Source organism: Fomitopsis serialis, assembly GCF_022376445.1.
Source record: "Fomitopsis serialis strain Sig1Antser10 chromosome Unknown B0H18scaffold_61, whole genome shotgun sequence".
In the NCBI taxonomy this organism is placed as follows: domain Eukaryota; kingdom Fungi; phylum Basidiomycota; class Agaricomycetes; order Polyporales; family Fomitopsidaceae; genus Fomitopsis; species Fomitopsis serialis.
Genome location: NW_025955021.1, coordinates 216,458 through 233,573, shown reverse-complemented (window position 1 = coordinate 233,573; position 17,116 = coordinate 216,458). Strand labels below are relative to the sequence as shown.

Sequence of the window (17,116 nt, the reverse complement as noted above, 5' to 3'; positions counted from 1 at the left end):
TTGTCATCTTGAGCGAGTGCATTCAAGAAATGTTGTATGTAACTGTTCAAGCCCTCTGTGACGATGTCTCTGCTCTGAGAAGAAACGCATATGTAGAATCACCCAAAGCGCACTAGTACGCTTGCATTGCACTCGACTTGCTCAATTGTCAAGACTCCAATCGTTCTTCGTGCCCGGCTACCGGCATTGTGCTACATATTCGCCGCCCAACGACGCTAAGTCTCACGATTGTCGTGTATGCGTCTCCATGTTACCGGGAAGTCTTCCACGAGCGCAGGATTCTTGTCATGGCTTGTTGGCTAAGCAATCATTGTCACTTCATCATTCTTATTCATCCATGTTATTGTTTACCGCTCTGAACCTGGAAGTGCTACTAGTAGTTGTGCACTAAGTACACGCCGCATCATGCCTCAATAGGCCGCCTTCAACGACATCCGCGGACTGGCAAACGTGGAACCCAAAGGGCGAATATGTACACAATCCCGGGACACCTCTAACCTGCCCCTCACCATAGCGTCTGTGAACTTCCGGTGACGAAGGCTACAGGTGACTGCCTTACACTGCCAGAAATGGGCGTGCACTGAAATCATTAATTAGGGTTCTGAAGGTCAGAACGAAGACATGATCATTTCCGCAGCGACAGAGCTGCCAGTGACAAACATTCATGGCAAAGATAGCACGCCGGAGATATCTCGCCAGAAGGTGGTCGTGGCACGGCGCTGTGCTAATAGCTATGCTACAAGGTTTGCCTCTGATGCATGTGTTTGACTTCGAGATGGGGCTCAAACAAAGTCCTTCTCGTGCTGGCCTTCGAATTCGATGGCAACACCATTACGTTCCGTCCTTGATGACTGCGCTTCTGTTTAGGAAGGTTTCGGCGCTGGCAAGTAGCGGGGAAGAAGGCCCTGAGGCCTGATCCGTCGAGCTTGTCGGCACCGCTACTAAGTAGTGTCATCCACGGACCCGGGTCTCAGAAACCTTAGTCTTCAGCAACCGCCGGGTTTGCTGGATCATGGTGTACGTCCGGCATGTCATAACGATGTCCTAAGTCGATTCCCGCGCTCCTGTCATCGGCAGTGCTCTGAGCACAGTCGAGTTAAGTCGAGCTACGGTCGGTGGGTCTCTGCTAGTGAGCCCGGTCGAATTTCGGCTGCCTGGACGATGTCTGCAGAGTGGCACTACGGCCTCATTCAAGGCTATACCCCAGAGGCGTGGTATTGGATTGATCCTGTTGTGTCCTTCATGGCCTCGGAACTTGGAATGCATGCTCCTAGAGTTACGGTCGCAATACCTCCATGGACTAACAGCGTGACTTACATACGGCATCGACGCTATGCTTGCGAGAGCATACTTACATAAGTAGCACCATCGTGAAGATGCCGTCTCGCTAAGTAGCTGGAGTAGATCCGGCCGCACGGGTGATTCTCAAGTATTCTGTCCGGCGGCACCCACACAAAGACACAGTTGATCTTGTATGTGTACATATGTATATATACCAGTTCCGCATCGTACATGAGCCAGAGCACGCGTTCTACACGTACAGGCTCCTACTCGTACAGGCCTTCCTCACCACCTTCTGCCCATCCACCCCTATCACGCACGCCGGCGCCAGCGCCGACATTGAACTTGCTCTTGGCCTTCCGGCCCTTCAGCTCCTTGTACATCTCGCGCATCTCATTCTTCGACGGACGTGCCTCACCCTCGGTCTCCGAGCGCCACTTGTCTTCGCGCAGCTCGCGTGGCGTCTGCGCGCCGGAACCCCCTGGGGTGGACCGGCCGGAGTACGAGTGGTAGACGGGCCCAAGCGTGTCGGAATCGCGAGAGGCAACTGTCTGGAGGTAGGTTGTCCGCTACATGCGAAAGTGAGCACGGGCCGGGCGTTTGTAGTGTAGGTGGTACATACCCAGTTCTGCTTCGATTCGCGCTTCGTCCACTTGCCAGGCGGCAAACTATCGTCGTGGAAGTTCTCCTTGCGATAATGCTGGAACCAGACTGAATCCAATTGTCAGTACTTGACCTAAATGCGAGTGCAAGGATACACCGTACCATAGTTCAGTGTCTGACTCCTATTCCACTTCTTGGATACCCGCGAGCAGCGCGCGAGGTCCCTGATCGACAGCTGCGCGAAGATGCGCTGGGAAAGGTCCGTCGGGAGCGCCCTTAGAGGGTCACTCGGCAATGTCGTCGACAAAGACACCGCCTGGTACGGCCGACGAGCAGCGCTCCGAGGGCCCGGGGACGATGGACGTGAAGGAGTTCGCGACGCGGGGCGAGTGCCAGGCGCAGAGACCTAACAAGCGTGGCTGATCAACACACATAGCCGGACTACATGTCAATGTATACGCACCACGCCGACTATCTCATCGTCGCTCTCTTGGTCTGAACGCTGCGTCTGCAGACGTTCCGTGATCGAGAACGTGTTCCCGTTCTGATCGATAGTTTGGGTGCGGAGGACGTCTTGCAGGAGACTCATGCTGGACGACGTGTAGTTCTTCGAAATGATAAGAGTGAAGTGCAGATAAAGATGCAGAGATGGTTGTAATGGGGGAAAGCGAGAAGGGCGACGCTGGTTATAAGCTGTACAGCGGGGGGAGCGGATGGCACAGTGGGCGCGCGGATTGGTCATTGACGTCACCTCCCAGGTCACCCGAACAGGCAAGTCTCTTTGCTCCGGGACTTCTTCCGCGCACTCTCCTTCCGTCGCCCTCGTCCAGATCAGCCTCGAGCATCGGGTTACTGACCCAGGCTATCGAGGCATCCGCATTCAAATCCGCATTTGAACCTGAACTGGCCACATCCGAACCCGACTCAACACACCAAGTATGATACGGTTAGTGGGGCCCATTTTCGAAGAACTTAGGCCATACATATCCGACTCAGAGGCATTGTGGATGAACATATCCGTACCTAAATTCACATCCGGAGCCGAGGACCGAATGTGAACGTTGCATCCTCACTTACATTCGCATACATGGAACCATGGACATGTCCACTTCTCAATTATCAACATCGATCATACAATTCGCGATTCAGTATGCTACATGTGTGATGATACATCGGTCATAAGGTATTAGAGTCAACACCATTGATGCAGTCTCGGGGGGCACAAGAGTCATCCGAGAGTCGCGGGCGGGAAGGCATCCAATCCCGGGTGGCGCCACGGATGGGTGAAGGCGGAACAGAAGTGAAGGCATTCCAGTCAGGCATGGATGATCACTGCAGGAACTTCGCTACACGCAGCATTTGTCGCATCCGTGGTGTGTCGGGTTTGATCGTCCCGTCCATGGGCGCGAAATCTTTCTGTATCCTCACATATCGGCGGAAGAGTACTCTGTATTGCATGACCTGCAAGAGAGATGTCAGACACTGTCTAAGTTGGTGACGGATTCACCCACCTTCGGTCTTTCAGGTGTCTCCGCTCGCCTCATGACGCTGCCGAAATACCACCCGTCATATGCATACACCCAGACGGATTCTCCGCGCTGTAAACCACTGATCAGTTTCGTTCTGGACCGTTGTATCGTTCGGCGCCACATACCTCGAACTCGTAGTCGAGCAGTGGCGCGTTCAGGTAATCGTACGCAGACTGCTCGCCATCAGATTCGAATTCTTCGTATTCAGACTCCTCTGCGGGAGAGGATTCTGGCTCGGGCACAACGTCCTCCTCATCGTCCGATAGTTCTGTGAGATCGGATTCCGACTCGGATCCTCCGCCGCTCATGCTGGCACTGCTATCTCTCTCTCTTCTATGGAGCCTGATGGGGCTTCCGGTTTGGAGGTAACCGATCCCAGTACTGACGCGGGTTATCATAGACATGTTTGTGTTAAGTTTCCTCGGTACGGCCTACGATCGGCGACTGTGGCTCCCGATGAACTGGCGATTGTGTTTGAACTGATGTGGCGTGAGGGCGCAGAGACTCGGAGATAATGGAAAGGACCCAAGGCGTCAGAGATAATGACCAGTGGCGAAAGTGATGGCGATGCGCCGGACCAAGTCCACGGGGCTGGGTGACAGGGCGAAGTGAGATGTGGACAAGAGCACGGAGGGACACTTGCTTTATATCTGTAACCAGCAACGTGTGGCCCAATCGACCATTGTTATCCTGTGGCCAAGCGCGCGAAGCCACAATGCGATACGATCTTCAGACGCCCGATATAGAAGGCCCTTTGTGAGGCACATAACAAAGCCGGCTGAATGCGTACGCCTCGAGGTAACCGCGAGGTTCGCGTGCCGCTTGAGCCCGCCCGTCAGCTGACAGAGGTAAGGGAGGGAGGTCACAGTAGACTTACAGCTGGTGAGCAGAGCGAGAGACGCTGCGTGTTGCCCGGACATGTACATAGGCTTGCATGGAGAGGGACGCCACTGGCGACTCAGTGGCGAGCGCTCCTGACCTTGCTTTTGCCTTGCTTCTGAGTGGTTTGATGATCCTAGGGTGGCCTTGAGGTGGCCGTGATGTGTATTCATAAAGCAAAGCGCCAGACGCCTCCAGACGCACGAAGCTTGAAGCACCGTACAAGGTTTGGATAGCCTTGTGTATGGCAGTGTTCATGATACCTAGAAAGCCCAACGCCAGAGGGAAGGCTGCCGTTGACCTGTGTTCATACAGCTTTTGCAAGAGCTGGGAGAAGTCGGCAGGCGTATAGGCATATCCATGCTATGCTAGTAAGCTGGACGGTGCAAGTACTAGATTCGAGTCTAGACACGTCGCGGCACGCCAGTGCCTCTCCGAGTCTGCAGAGTGCAGCAGTTCATCTCATAGTACGAGATGTTGGGACATTGCAAGGTAATTTCCGTCATAGTCCACAGTCTAAGACAACGTGTGGGCAAGCAGTAGTGAGCGCGGGGAAGACTTAGAGAACGATACGGTCGTTCGCCCCCAAGTCGGTCCCTCGCAGACGCGCCGGTGGCTGAAATGCTCCAGAATTGCATCACGTGCACTAAGCGAAGGCGCGCCCCAGCCTCGAAGCTCGCACTCGAGCGGAACTCAAGTCCATTCCACCACTCCCCCCATTCCTTCGTTCCTTTCACTCTACGCCCAGCATGACGAAGACATACATCATGAATGGGCTCATCGAAAAGGTAATTCGCAATTGTCCTCGATCTGCAGCAACTGACGCGAATGCTGCCACTCAGATGCAGTCCTCCGACCAGGACTTCCGGTATGGTGCCCAGGAGGCGACGCGTCTGTACATCGCTCATTGCGTTGGCTATAGTTACATGGGTCTCAATGACCTCCTGGTTGCGATCAAGGAAGATCCAAACACGTTCCTTGGCGATGAGCCCACGGAGACCAAGGTCTTGCGCCAGGTCCTGGCTCTTGTGGAGGATAAGATTTCTGAGGTGAAGAATCAGGCGGTGAAGTGGTATGTTCGTTCATCGGTGGACACGCTAGATGAACCCTCATGATTGCTCAGCCTGGGTCAGCTCATCAAGATCATCCGAGAATCCCAGATGGAATATGTTGTGGATCGACTCATTGACTTTTCGTCTGGCAAGGACGATGAGCTGCGCGACATCTCGAGCTTGGGTCAGACCGACTCTCCTTATGCCGGATCATCTCTCACAATTTGAACAGCCTTGAAGACAATTACGTCTGAGCTACCCCCGAAGGCAGAATCGCGTCAAAGGCGTGTGAGAAGCTCGCGCCCAAGCTGCTAACGCAATTGTCCAAGGTACGTCCGTGCGAGCGAATCTCTGCAGCGGTCATGGAAAGCGACGCGAATTCCAATCATTTCACAGCCCGACACACCACCAGACACGCTCCTTGAGACGCTTTCCATTCTATCCATCTTGATCACTCGCTTCCCAGGGTACCTAGGAAATCCGGACCTGCAGCCGCAACCCTTGACCGTGCTCACGCCAATGCTTTCCCACTCTCGAGCGGCCGTTCGCAAACGGGCAATCACGACTCTCGCGCAGTTCCTTCCGAGTACGCATGCCGAGCTCTTCCAGAAACTATTGTCGGAGAAGGTGCTTCCCGGTCTTGCACCGTCCGCGAACCTGGAAACGCAGCGTACGACTGTGCAACTTGTGGCTGCGATCGCGCGTCATACGCCACATCAAATAGAGCCTGTACTAGGGCAGATAGTTCCTGCGACTAACAAGGCGCTGCAGCGTGAGGACGAGGAACTCCAAGAGAGCGCTCTTCAGGTGTGTACCGAATGTTAGTCAAGGCAGGAGAGAATAGACTGAGTCCTCGCAGGCACTGGAAGCGCTAGTCCTGCGGTGTCCCACAGAGATCACACCGTTCCTGTCTTCTATCATACACGTCGGGACTCAATTCATCAAGTATGATCCTGTAAGCAAATTCTCTGTGTCTCTCTGCATTCGCTCATGTGTCACAGAACTACGCAGGTGGAGACGATGATGAGGATGAAGAAATGGCGGACGATGATGATGACGAAGCCGAACTTGATGATCAGTATGTCCCGGTAACGTAACTGAGCGCGCACGTTCTCATTCATGTCGTCCAATCAGGTATTCTGACGACGAGGACATGTCGTACAAGGTCCGGAGATCCGCGACAAAGCTGCTGGGTGCTATCATCGCAACGCGTCCGGAGCTACTAACCACGCTCTACAAGGAGGTGTCGCCGGTGCTGATCTCCCGTTTCGGTGATCGCGAGGAGACGGTTCGCGTTGAAGTGTGGTCGACGTATAGCGTGCTTTTGCAGCAAACACGCGTGTACGGAACTAGTGCACAGCAGAACGATGCGGCCACTATCGGTGGGAAGCGAAAACGGGCAGACGAAGGTATGGAGGTGGAAGAAACGCCGTACACTCTGCTACGCTCGCAGGTGTCATCATTCGCCAAAGCACTGCTCAGCCAGCTCAAGTCGCCGAAGACGTCACCCGCTACCCTCCAAGCTGGCTTCTCGCTCTTGCACACCCTGCTCACGGTCGTTCCAAAGTCCTTGTCCTCGTATTCTACGCAGATCATCACGACGAGCAAGGCTGTCCTGCTGCAATCGAGTAAGACCAATGCTGCGCCGCTGCAGATCATGTGTATGTCTTTCGTCGGACTGTTCTTCTCGACACATACTCCCGGTACATTCACGGCCTCGCTGGACAGCATCTTGCCGGTGTTGCTCAAGTCGCTCGGAGAGAAGCACCCACGGATTGCATCCGAGGCATTCCGCGTCTTCTCGTCGCTCCTGAACACTATGCGTCCGGTCAAGGGAGGTGACTGGGTTGACGTCGTCTACAACGAAGCAGTGGCAAGGCTCGGTAACCATGACACAGATGCCGAGGTAAGGGGGTGTACAGAGAACTGCATTGGTGACTTGTGGGTGTGTGCGACGGAGATCATGAAGACGAAGCCGAGAAAGGAGTGGGATGCGATGTGCAGGACCACCGGCCGGACGGAGGGCGCCGTGCTTGTGGTCACACGAGTGGCGAAGGAGATCGAGATCGACGATAACTGGGTAAACGGCTGTGTGAATTGGCTTTTGACGCTGTTGAAGAAGAGCGGTCGTGTCGGAAAGAGTGATATGTTCACGTGCTTGGATGCCCTGTTGAGGCGGTGAGTGCTACTGCGTTCGAGCGTCCTCTACATTCGTCTCATCGGCCTTGCCGTGGTCTGTAGGTACAACACTGTCCCAGCAGATCTCCCAACAACCGTTATCCCTACGCTCAAATCTTACATCTCCATCTCGGATATCTCGCTCATGTCACAGGCTGTTTCGAATATCGCCCTGCTCTTGGAGCTAATTCCTGCAAATACATACCCGGAGGTCGAACGGGAGCTCCTTCCAGATATCTACAACATCGCCCACTCTCCTCTCGTTGCTGGCGCAGCATTTGAGTCAGTCCTGGCGTTCTTCGCTGCGCTGGTGCAGGCCGACATGGAGGTCGCCACGCATCTCGTGCCGAACCTCGTCATCTCCGTCGACAAGGCGCAGAAGTCCGACGCCTCCTACGCGAATGTGGCTCGCTGTATAGGCCAGGTCGCGATCGCCCAGCAAAGTATTGCAGCCGGTACGGTCGCCGAGTTTGCCAAACACCTCAAGGTATGTCTAGCAATGAGCGCGACTGAGCTGGAACTGACTGTGAGTCAGCCCACCTCGAAAGCGAAGACGTCTCAGATCGTGTTGAGTTTGCTTGTGATGGGCGAGATCGGACGTTTCATGTGAGCCAATCCGTAGTCGACGCCTTGAAAGAAGCTCATGTCCTTTCCTTAGCGATATGTCCTTGCAAGAGAACATTTTCACAAGTGTCATCCAGCGATTTGCCGCCGAGCAGGAGGAGATCCGGACAGCTGCTTCGTTCGCTGCGGGTATGTCTAGCGCTATCAATGTCGACATTGTGGGTGCTCACGAGATTCAAAGGTAACATCGCTGTGGGCAACCTCCACCACTTCCTCCCTGTGATCGTGAAGATGGTTGAGAACGACCCTACCAAACGATTGCTTTCCCTTCATGCATTGAAAGAGGTCGTCACCCACTGCTCACATGGCCAGCTCGAGACCGTCGCAGATCTGCTCTGGGTGCCGCTGTTCGAGAACTCGGATAACTCTGAGGAGACGACGAGGAACGTCGCCGCGGCGTGTCTCGGCAAGCTGACGACGACACATTCTTCTCTGTACCTCCCGCAGCTGCAGGTGAGTGATCCGAGCGATGTAGGGTAGATCGGTTACAACAGGGCTGACACGTCGAACAGGAACGCATCACCGATGCGAACCCTGCGTCGAGGGCAACGGTCATCTCCGCGATCCGGTACACGTTCGCGGAGACGTCCAGCTCGTACGACGAACAGCTCAGCGCAGTTCTCATGGACTTCCTCGCACTGGTCGCCGACCCAGACCTGGTACGAGCTCCTTATGAGGTGCACTACACCGCGGCGTAGACGCTAACAACCATCCCCTACAGACCGTCCGGAGACTGGCGCTGTCTGCGCTCAACTCTGCCGCTCGGCTGAAACCCCACCTGATCCGGGACAAACTGCAGATCATCCTCCCGAACCTCTACAAGGAGACAGTCATCAACCCGGAGCTCATCCGCACCGTCCAAATGGGCCCCTGGACGCACAGAGTCGATGACGGCCTCGAGGCGCGCAAGACCGCGTACGAGACGCTGTACACGCTGGCACGTCCCCCTTCACTCACCACCCGCGCCCCCGCTCACCCCTCATTTGCAGCTCGACACGTGTCTGGCGAAGCTCGACCTGCACGAGTTCCTCGGGCGCGTGCTCGCGGGGCTCGCAGACGACTCGGACGAGGTCAAGGTGATCTGCCACATGATGCTCTTCCGGCTCTCGCAGCTCGCGCCGACCGCGGTCGCGCAGCGGCTCGACGAGATCACGGGCCCGCTCGAGAAGAGCATGAAGGGCGCGACGGTCACGAAGGACACCGTCAAGCAGGACCTCGAGCGCGCCGCGGAGCTCCAGCGCAGCACCCTCCGCGCCGTCGCGGCCCTCAGCAGGATCAGCCCGCCGGGGCAGAGCCCCAAGTTCGACGTGTTCGTGGAGGGGATGAAGAAGTCGCCCGAGTGGGGGTCCGAGTTTAGGGAGCTTGTCGGGGCGTGAGACGCGCGTGGGCTGGCAAATGGGAGGTGTGCTCGCTTTCTCTTGCTTTCAACTGGCTGTGAACGAACGAACGGGGGAGATGTAAGGTGTCGTGAGATGTTGTAGCAAAGTTGTATCTCTACTCAGTACAGGCGTAATGGCAATGACTTTCCCCAACTCCTCCCGAAGGAAGGCAAGGCTTTCTCATACTGGATCATCGACAGATGCTGCGGGCTCTGTGGAACACGTGCTCTACCATCGATTCGCGTGCCAAGCGCAGCCCATTCACACATATTTTCATCGTGCGGTCAAAAGAATGGACGTCCGCGTCACAAATGCAATACACGATGGAGAGCAGATCCGAAAATACAACAGTCCGAAACTTCATGCTCAAGTGTTCAGCCTGTCCACAACGCGCACTACGAGGTCCGAGCCAGGGCTCAGACGTATTTCACCGTGACCGAGCTCGAGTCCGCAGACGCGTCCGTCAACGTCTGGTTGTTCTGCTTGATATCGATGAGCGTCGCGCCGCTCGGGCCCACGCTGCCGGAGCTCGTGGTGGCGGCTGCGCCGGTGAAGGTGACCGTGCCAAAGTTGGCGAGCGGCACGAGCGCGCCGTTCTCCTCGTAGTCCTCGACGATCCACTCCGCGTTCTCCTCGCAGAGCGCGGCGGACGACGTGAGGTCCTTCGACACCTTCTGCCCCGTCGTCGTGTTCTCGATCACCGCCGTGCCGCTCGTCGTGTCGACGCGGTCACCGTACCGTCACAGAGTCGCCCGCGCTGAAGGAGATGCCGGAGAAGTCGTCCGCGGAGTCGGGGAACCACTCGTACCAGGCTAGGTAGGTCGCGCGCGCGCGCGCGTCAGTGCGAGTCGTGTGAGTTGCGAGACCACACACCATCATACGAGACGGACCCGCCGGAGAGGTGAAGTCGACGCCGGTCTGGAGGATCGCGGTGCTGCAGGTGTCGCCGTCGATGCCGACCCAGGCGGAGGCAGAGTAGCTGTCGCCGCTGCCCGAGCCTGCAGAGGGCGTCGGGACGGTGAATGTTCCGGTGACAGCCGTGAACGAGCCCTGTCCGCGCAAGGTGAGCATCCATGGATACGGGAGGGAGGGGAGAGCGTACCGAGGGTAAGAGTCAACACAGCGCCGGACCAGTTGTCGCTGTACTGTGTTTGGGTGGTGTTGCCCGTGCTCGTGAGCAGGCCGTCGACCGGCTGGAGGGGACGCGAGAGGCGGGAGCCAGAGCGGCGGGCGAGGCGCTGGGCGAGACGGGAGGGCGCTGCCACGGCCGCGGTGGCGAGGAGCACGGAGGTCAGGAGGGCGGAGACGAACATGGCGACTCGTAGACGAGGGCGTGCGGTAGGCTCGAACGGGCTGTAGGACCGGAAGGAACCTGGGGATCAGGCTGGGCGGAGGGCCATCTTTTATAGGGGGTGCGGGATCGGTGGACTCAGGGCTCTCCTCACCGGGATGAGATGGCGACCCCACAATTCTGGGGGTGTTTGTCGTGGTAGAGCGGCAGATGCGCGGTGGGATGGAGAAGGCCTGATTGGGCCCGACCACGTGCTACGGAACGCATTTCTGGCGGGTAGCCGGGGCAGCAACGCGGTCGCAACGACGGCACGGGTCGGGTACGTCGCGCTATGATGGATGAGAAGGCGTTACGAGGCCATGAATAGGAGGGAGCACGAGGAGGTGCACTGGATGGGCACGCGCAGGAGGCGGCATGACAGACGCGTATGGGCAGTGCGGTCGCTGGGAAGGGACCGTGGTCAGACGAACATGAGAATGCACGAACACCCCAACCTCCTTCGCGAGCGTCACCGCCGGCTTCGCTCCTACGCTGCATGTGCTGGTGGAGTCCCAGCGCCAGTCGCGTCGGTGGCGCGTTGTGTGCCCCTGCTTGCCACCGTCGCCATAGTGACCACCGGCCCCGACCCGACCCTTCGTGGCGGACGACACTAACCCTCTGCCGACTGCCCAGGCAGTCTTCGAAGACAAACCTGCAGGTGCTCCTCAATCGACCAAGTACTGTCCTGTATGTATCTGGGGTTGAGTCGTCTAATCAACGTTGTGTCCGTGTGCAATCAGTGCGCACCGAAGACCAGCATCTCCTTGAACATGATGCGGCGGTCTCAATGCTCTGCAACGGGCAATAAGTTCGAGTAGAGCAGCCCGCTGTCGGAAGGAAAGACGACGCGTGGTCGGTCGACCAAAGCGGGAGCGAGTTAAGCGGGGGAGAGATTCGATAGGGAGACGGGCATCCAGGCTCAGTATACATATATGAATAACGTAGTTGGCTGATCGGTACCCGATCATACATACGAACTTCTTCTGATCCAAGTCAGTGCGCCTCAGGCTCCTGATCTCTGCTCTCCTCATTCCTTCGGGAGACTCCTCTTCCTCCTTCCGTTCAGTTCTCTCCACTCTCTCGACGGTTTCCAGCGTCCTTGTAGCGGTCCAGTACGCGGGTGCACGCTCACAAACGACCCTTCCTCAGCCCGGCGCAGTCGCAGTCCATATGGCTCTGTCCGTCGCGATACAAGTCCTCCTGCTCGCCGTCGTGCTCGCTGCCGGCCTCTGGCTTCTCTCCTCCCGCAAGCACGCAAGGCTCCCACCCGGACCACAGGGCAGGCCAGTCCTAGGCCACTACGGCAAGATACCCACTGCGAGTCCGTGGCACTTCTTCGGCGAGCTAGGGCACAAGTACGGTCAGTCCACGCGCATTACGGATACGCGCACCTCCCGGAAGGCTAATTGTGCCCGTGTATGCAGGCGAGATATCCAGCATCCGCATACTGGGCCACACCTTGATCGTCTTGAACGCCTTCGACCCCGCCGACGCGATCTTCAACAAGCGCTCGAATCGCTACTCCCACAAGCCCCGCCGGAGGATGGGCGAGCTGTACGTGCGCTCTTCGTTGTCGATACACCCTGCAGCTCTGACGCAGTGTACGTGATCGGTGATGGTAGGTCGGGTCTGGTCGCGACGCTGCCGTTCATGGACCCGGGCCCGACGTTCACCCATGCGCGCAAGATGTTCCGTCAGGAGCTCAGCCCGCGCAGCCTCACCGCATACCACGGCGAAGTCGAGCGCGCATCCCGCCAGCTCGCCAAAGCGTTCGCTGCCAACGCTAACATTCCGGGCTTTGAGAAACACATCGACCAGTACGCATCTCCGTCTCTCCCACATGTGCATACCTCCAACCATACATGCTACGTGCAGGACGCTCGGCAGGCTCTTCATGAGAGTGTCGTCGGGGTACGTCGTCAAGGGCGACGACGACGCGGTCCTGCGGCCGATCCAGCAGCTCGCCAACTTCGCAGCGGGCATCCTCGGCGGGACGTACTCCATCATCGACCGGCTGCCATTCCGTACGTCCAACCTCCTCTAACCCGCGCGCTTGCCCTGACGCCGTCCTGCCGGCAGTATGCTACCTGCCCCACTGGGCACCCGGGTCGAGTCTCCTGCGGCTCGCGGACCACTGGCGCGGCCGACTCTGGGAGATCGCGAACGGCACGGCGGAGCTCGTCCGCGAGGAACTAGTGCGCAGCGTTTCACCCTCCTTCACAGGGATGCTCACGCACAGGACGCAGACGTCGGGCTCGCCGAGCACGTCCTTCATGGGGAACCTCTACGGGAACCCCCGAGGTGGCATGGACCTTGACGAGGCGCAGTTCAAGTTCATCGCCGTGACCATGTCCGCAGGTACGCACCCTCTTGTCCTGTCCTAGCGCCATGCGCTCACCCACTCCTTCCCCCCCCCCAGGCGGCATGCTCCCACTCACCTCCTCCTCCCTCGGCTTCCTCGCCGCGATGGCGCGCTTCCCCGCCGCCCAGAAGCGCGCGCAGGCGGAGCTCGACGGCCTCCTCGGCGGGAGCCGCCTCCCCACGCTCGCAGACCGCCCCGCGCTGCCGTACGTCTGCGCGCTCATCCTCGAGCTCTACCGCTGGGCGCCCGTCGCCCCACTCAGTGAGTGTGCTGCTATACTTTGAGCGTGGTGTACGTGTTGACTGGTGGGTGCCAGTCGCGAGGAAGACGCTGGAGGACGACGAGATCGCGGGCTTGTGGATACCGAAGGGGGCGACGGTTGTCGCGAACAACTGGTGAGCTGCGTTATGCGACCGATACATCATGTCCAGGCAGGATCTCAAGCAGCTTTGTGCAGGGCGATCTCGCGCGACCCCGAACGGTACCCAGACCCGCAGGTCTTCCGCCCCGAGCGCTTCCTCCCGCTTTTCGAGGACAGCGACGACGAGAAGAGCGGCCAGGCTAAGCAAGACATCCTGGACCCGCGCTCGTACGCGTTCGGGTACGGTCGGAGGTGCGTGGTTATCTCGCCTCTGAAGGTGGACGTCGGCGGTGAACGCTGTGCGGAATGTCAGGATATGCCCGGGGCTCGACTTCGCGGAGGCGATACTCTTCGCGAACATCTCGCATATCCTCACTGTGTTCGACGTCGTCCCTACTGGCGACGCGCCGATCCTCACGCCGAATGGCGACGTGGCGTTGAAGACCGTTGGGGCTGCTGCGTGCGTGATTCTAATATTGGTTCGCGTGTGCCTGTCACTGATGGTCTTATCCCTCGAACTGACCAGACGCGTGGCGAGCGTGGACTGCACGTTGCGCCCTCGCTCCGCAGACGCACTCGCGCTGCTCGCGGATGCGGCGGAGTCGTGAGGCCGTTGTTGACCGTTCCTTGGTTCTCGTCGCTGACTAGATAAATTATGATATTCATTAAATGTACCCCCTCCCTCCGCTACCTCCATTCGCTATATCCCCTCCATTCGCTGTATCCCCTCCATTCGCTGTATCCCCTTCCTTTTCTATACTGATCGATCCGACCCCAATCCGTGACAAGTCGAGAAAGGCTATCCCCACAGTTCACGGTACGGGGCGTACCCACAGCCCACCCTGACATTACATCCGTTCATTAGCTCGCAATACCACTATTGAAGAGAGGGCGCGGAACTGACCTTCACGAATGCAGTGAACGCAGTGCTCGGCCAGACCTGCTCGATCCGCTGGCGGCCTTTGCCCTCCTTCCACTGCCGCGGGGGACGCGCGCCCTCGGGGGTCGCCTCCGGGACGAGCTCGAAGCCAGAGAAGCGCTGGAGGAGGCGGACGAGCATGAAGGACGCCTCGTTCAGGGCGAAGTTCTGGCCGGGGCACTGCACGACGTCCGGGGGACATCAGCGTCCGCCCTGCGCGCCACACAGATAGCGGGGTGACTCACCGACCGCGGGCCAGAGAGGAAGGGCACGAACATGGACGGCCGCTCCTCGACGCGCGCGAGCCGCTTGGGGTCGAGCCACCGGTCGGGATCGAACTCGTCTGCGTCTTCGCCCCAGAGGTCCTTTCGCCGATGGAGGGGCAGCGTCAGCCAGGTGACGCGTGCCTTGCCGGGGAGGTACAGAGGAGGTTCGCCGTCCGCGGCCGGGAGGAGGACCTGATGCATGGAGTTTCGGATCCCCATGGGCGCGGGCGGGAAGAGGCGGAGGGTCTCGTTCAGGACGGCGTTCACTAGAAGGGTACAGAGAAGGTGAATTATAGGAGGGGTGAGAGGGGGGATGACGCACTGTAGGGCATCTTGCGGATGAGGTCGTGCGTTGGGCTGCCGTTCGCCCCGCAGATGTCGAAGATCTCTTCGCGGAGACGCTTCGCGACTGCGGGGTATATCGTGAGTAGGTAGACCACGTATGTCAGGAGGCCAGCAGTCTAGAGAATACACATGTTTGAACTAGAGTTGTGGAACCAAAGCCAGGCTGGCTTACCGTGTCACGGCCTGCCATCAACACGTTGAGTAGGCCATATCGGACCCTTTCCTCGTCTGTCAACAGCGATAGATTATTCAGAATGAACATCAACGTCAAAATAACACGAAGACATACCTTGAGTAATCTCGACCAGATTCTCCAACATGGTGCGCTCAGCCCTCTGGCGCTCGATTCCCTGCTCCCTCTCCCGCTTCTTCCTCTCCAGTGCCTGCTCAACAGTAGGTTTGACCCACTTCATGATGACGTCCACATGCGGCATTGTATGGTCACCCTTTATCTCGTACAGCGGGAAGAACGTGTTCAGCCGCCACCGGAGTGAGATGGTCACCTGGATCTCCTCAAATGCGTACAAGAATGTGCCGAGCTGGCCCTCCGTCGCCGCGCCCTTGGAGCCTATTTTGGCTTTGTACGGAACCGGACGGGGGCCGCCTAGTGCATCGGGGGAAGTGCCCAGGAGGAACGAAGACGCAGCGTCGAGGGTGAAGCGGGCGAAGAGATCCTGGAGATCGATGGGCTCATGGGTTGACACAGAGGAAGACAGGATGGAGAGTGCGCGGTCGGAGTGTTCCTGGAAGATGTCGAAGTCGGAGATGCGCTCCTTGTTGAGGAAGGGTCGGATGAGGGCGCGTTCCTGCGGAGAGGAGTAAGTTATCCTCTTCTCATTAAGAATTCGTCCAGAGCTAGCGCATACGTACTCTTCTCCATTCTGTCCGATCGCTAATACAGTGCATTGTATCAGCCACCCTGAGCATTTGTATATAAACTTTGGCACGATGACACCCACGTTACGAAGACACCTCGACCGAGGAATGTTCCCCTGGAAGGAAGTCAATCACGATTCGAGAAGTAGAACCGATCGCACGCACATCTTCTCGGCGGCCTCCGCCCCACGCTCGAACGATTCGAACTGTACTTGGTGCACGGCACGCATGTGTAGGTCGTCGCGGGTTATGATCTACACGGTAGACACATGACTTTCCGTTCTGCATTCAGACCTGAACGCTCACGTTGTCCTTCCAAAGGATGCGCGTGTTGAGCGTGTCGACGCCATGCTCATCGAGCACTTCACCCATGGCCTGCAAGATATATCCTTCTCGTAGGTCTTTGGCGAATCGCATCATGATATCGAGGTTTCCTGGCCATTTGCCCTTCGCCCGCGGAATTGGTGTCGCTCCGAGTTGCCTGGCACGTCTGTCATTCTTCCAAACCGAGTACCAAGAAGTCACGGTTATCCAGACTGGAATGGATGAGATGTAAGCAAGGGTAGCCACAAAGCCTGCGCCAGCACTGCCGAACACGGCTGTGAGGAGGACATAGGTCAAGGCGAACGGAGGCAGCAGCGTCTCTGCTACGCCGATGAGGAAGCGCGTCCGGTACCAGGTTGGTGGCAGTTCGAAGCTCATGGTCGTCGCTTCACAGCTCTGCAGCTTCCCAAGTGCGCTGTCGATTCAGACGAGATTGCAGACGATCGCCATCGAGCTGTTCAAGGACGGGGAGACTCTGCAATTGTCAGCATCAGCGCCACAGAATGCCGCCTGATACCGAATCAGAGTCCTTAGTCACCTTAGTGAGATAAGTATCCTCCTCCAGCCTCCTCCTCCCTGATACGATCGTTGTTCTATCAATAAGAATCCATCAAGTCATCAGTTTGATCAGACCACCGGGGTGGCAGTGCATCACTGTAAGTAGTCGCATCGAGATTCGAGATACCTTCGTCAACTTAGCTTACCATTTCTAGCCATGAACTGACGACGGAAGTACATACCACTGCCAACTGGGCTGTGCAGAGCGCAAGATGATGGCCGTAGGAGATTGAGAATGATCTACTTAATC

The 17,116-nt window shown here is 57.7% G+C and overlaps 6 protein-coding genes across 6 annotated transcripts; 2 read left to right on the top strand and 4 right to left on the bottom strand.

Annotated features, from left to right (window-relative positions):
* Nucleotides 1-1,417: 1,417 nt before the first annotated feature.
* Nucleotides 1,418-2,692, bottom strand: B0H18DRAFT_1021871 (uncharacterized protein). The gene is made up of 4 exons (XM_048029551.1): nucleotides 2,348-2,692; nucleotides 2,047-2,290; nucleotides 1,904-1,992; nucleotides 1,418-1,850 (listed from the first exon to the last, which is right to left on the bottom strand). The coding sequence occupies exons 1-4, from the start codon at nucleotides 2,624-2,626 to the stop codon at nucleotides 1,548-1,550; spliced, it is 915 nt and encodes a 304-aa protein (XP_047890765.1). The 5' UTR covers nucleotides 2,627-2,692; the 3' UTR covers nucleotides 1,418-1,547.
* A 521-nt stretch (nucleotides 2,693-3,213) lies between these two features.
* B0H18DRAFT_1121506 (uncharacterized protein) lies at nucleotides 3,214-3,721 on the bottom strand (the record flags this gene model as incomplete). The annotated part of the gene is made up of 3 exons (XM_048034342.1): nucleotides 3,214-3,345; nucleotides 3,396-3,482; nucleotides 3,539-3,721. 3 exons carry the CDS (start codon nucleotides 3,719-3,721, stop codon nucleotides 3,214-3,216), a joined length of 402 nt encoding a protein of 133 aa, XP_047890764.1.
* Nucleotides 3,722-4,984: 1,263 nt separating this feature from the next.
* On the top strand, nucleotides 4,985-9,679 carry B0H18DRAFT_1021868 (ARM repeat-containing protein). Its single transcript, XM_048029550.1, has 17 exons — nucleotides 4,985-5,080; nucleotides 5,135-5,160; nucleotides 5,215-5,364; nucleotides 5,416-5,528; nucleotides 5,577-5,592; nucleotides 5,616-5,673; nucleotides 5,741-6,151; nucleotides 6,204-6,299; nucleotides 6,346-6,422; nucleotides 6,479-7,522; nucleotides 7,586-8,009; nucleotides 8,058-8,128; nucleotides 8,181-8,275; nucleotides 8,328-8,599; nucleotides 8,659-8,805; nucleotides 8,868-9,083; nucleotides 9,136-9,679. Exons 1-17 carry the CDS (start codon nucleotides 5,042-5,044, stop codon nucleotides 9,520-9,522), a joined length of 3,642 nt encoding a protein of 1,213 aa, XP_047890763.1. The 5' UTR covers nucleotides 4,985-5,041; the 3' UTR covers nucleotides 9,523-9,679.
* Nucleotides 9,680-9,941: 262 nt separating this feature from the next.
* On the bottom strand, nucleotides 9,942-10,838 carry B0H18DRAFT_1086190 (peptidase A4 family-domain-containing protein; the record flags this gene model as incomplete). The annotated part of the gene is made up of 4 exons (XM_048032005.1): nucleotides 9,942-10,236; nucleotides 10,259-10,337; nucleotides 10,416-10,575; nucleotides 10,647-10,838. 4 exons carry the CDS (start codon nucleotides 10,836-10,838, stop codon nucleotides 9,942-9,944), a joined length of 726 nt encoding a protein of 241 aa, XP_047890762.1.
* A 1,187-nt stretch (nucleotides 10,839-12,025) lies between these two features.
* On the top strand, nucleotides 12,026-14,186 carry B0H18DRAFT_956712 (cytochrome P450; the record flags this gene model as incomplete). Its single annotated transcript, XM_048042484.1, has 10 exons — nucleotides 12,026-12,215; nucleotides 12,280-12,409; nucleotides 12,478-12,672; nucleotides 12,731-12,879; nucleotides 12,935-13,213; nucleotides 13,275-13,478; nucleotides 13,534-13,612; nucleotides 13,675-13,830; nucleotides 13,856-14,038; nucleotides 14,105-14,186. 10 exons carry the CDS (start codon nucleotides 12,026-12,028, stop codon nucleotides 14,184-14,186), a joined length of 1,647 nt encoding a protein of 548 aa, XP_047890761.1.
* Nucleotides 14,187-14,310: 124 nt separating this feature from the next.
* B0H18DRAFT_567576 (cytochrome P450 monooxygenase CYP63) lies at nucleotides 14,311-16,927 on the bottom strand. The gene is made up of 11 exons (XM_048038631.1): nucleotides 16,847-16,927; nucleotides 16,291-16,783; nucleotides 16,150-16,238; nucleotides 16,068-16,100; nucleotides 15,979-16,000; nucleotides 15,398-15,914; nucleotides 15,281-15,336; nucleotides 15,086-15,224; nucleotides 14,743-15,029; nucleotides 14,483-14,677; nucleotides 14,311-14,420 (listed from the first exon to the last, which is right to left on the bottom strand). The coding sequence occupies exons 2-11, from the start codon at nucleotides 16,684-16,686 to the stop codon at nucleotides 14,391-14,393; spliced, it is 1,764 nt and encodes a 587-aa protein (XP_047890760.1). The 5' UTR covers nucleotides 16,687-16,783; nucleotides 16,847-16,927; the 3' UTR covers nucleotides 14,311-14,390.
* Between the last annotated feature and the right edge of the window lie 189 nt (nucleotides 16,928-17,116).

Excerpts from the sequence above, each read along its gene's own strand:
- B0H18DRAFT_1021871 (XM_048029551.1), bottom strand. The coding sequence starts at position 2,626 with ATGACCAATCCGCGCGCCCACTGTGCCATCCGCTCCCCCCGCTGTACA. Across the intron at positions 2,291-2,347 it reads ACGATGAGATAGTCGGCGTG|GTCTCTGCGCCTGGCACTCG; the intron begins GTGCGTATACAT and ends CACGCTTGTTAG. Across the intron at positions 1,851-1,903 it reads GCGAATCGAAGCAGAACTGG|CGGACAACCTACCTCCAGAC; the intron begins GTATGTACCACC and ends TTTCGCATGTAG.
- B0H18DRAFT_567576 (XM_048038631.1), bottom strand. The coding sequence starts at position 16,686 with ATGAGCTTCGAACTGCCACCAACCTGGTACCGGACGCGCTTCCTCATC. Across the intron at positions 16,101-16,149 it reads GCGGAGGCCGCCGAGAAGAT|GGGAACATTCCTCGGTCGAG; the intron begins GTGCGTGCGATC and ends ACTTCCTTCCAG. Across the intron at positions 15,337-15,397 it reads TCTGGTCGAGATTACTCAAG|ACGAGGAAAGGGTCCGATAT; the intron begins GTATGTCTTCGT and ends CGCTGTTGACAG.
- B0H18DRAFT_1021868 (XM_048029550.1), top strand. The coding sequence starts at position 5,042 with ATGACGAAGACATACATCATGAATGGGCTCATCGAAAAG. Across the intron at positions 5,161-5,214 it reads TCCTCCGACCAGGACTTCCG|TTACATGGGTCTCAATGACC; the intron begins GTATGGTGCCCA and ends CGTTGGCTATAG. Across the intron at positions 8,129-8,180 it reads GGCGAGATCGGACGTTTCAT|CGATATGTCCTTGCAAGAGA; the intron begins GTGAGCCAATCC and ends TCCTTTCCTTAG.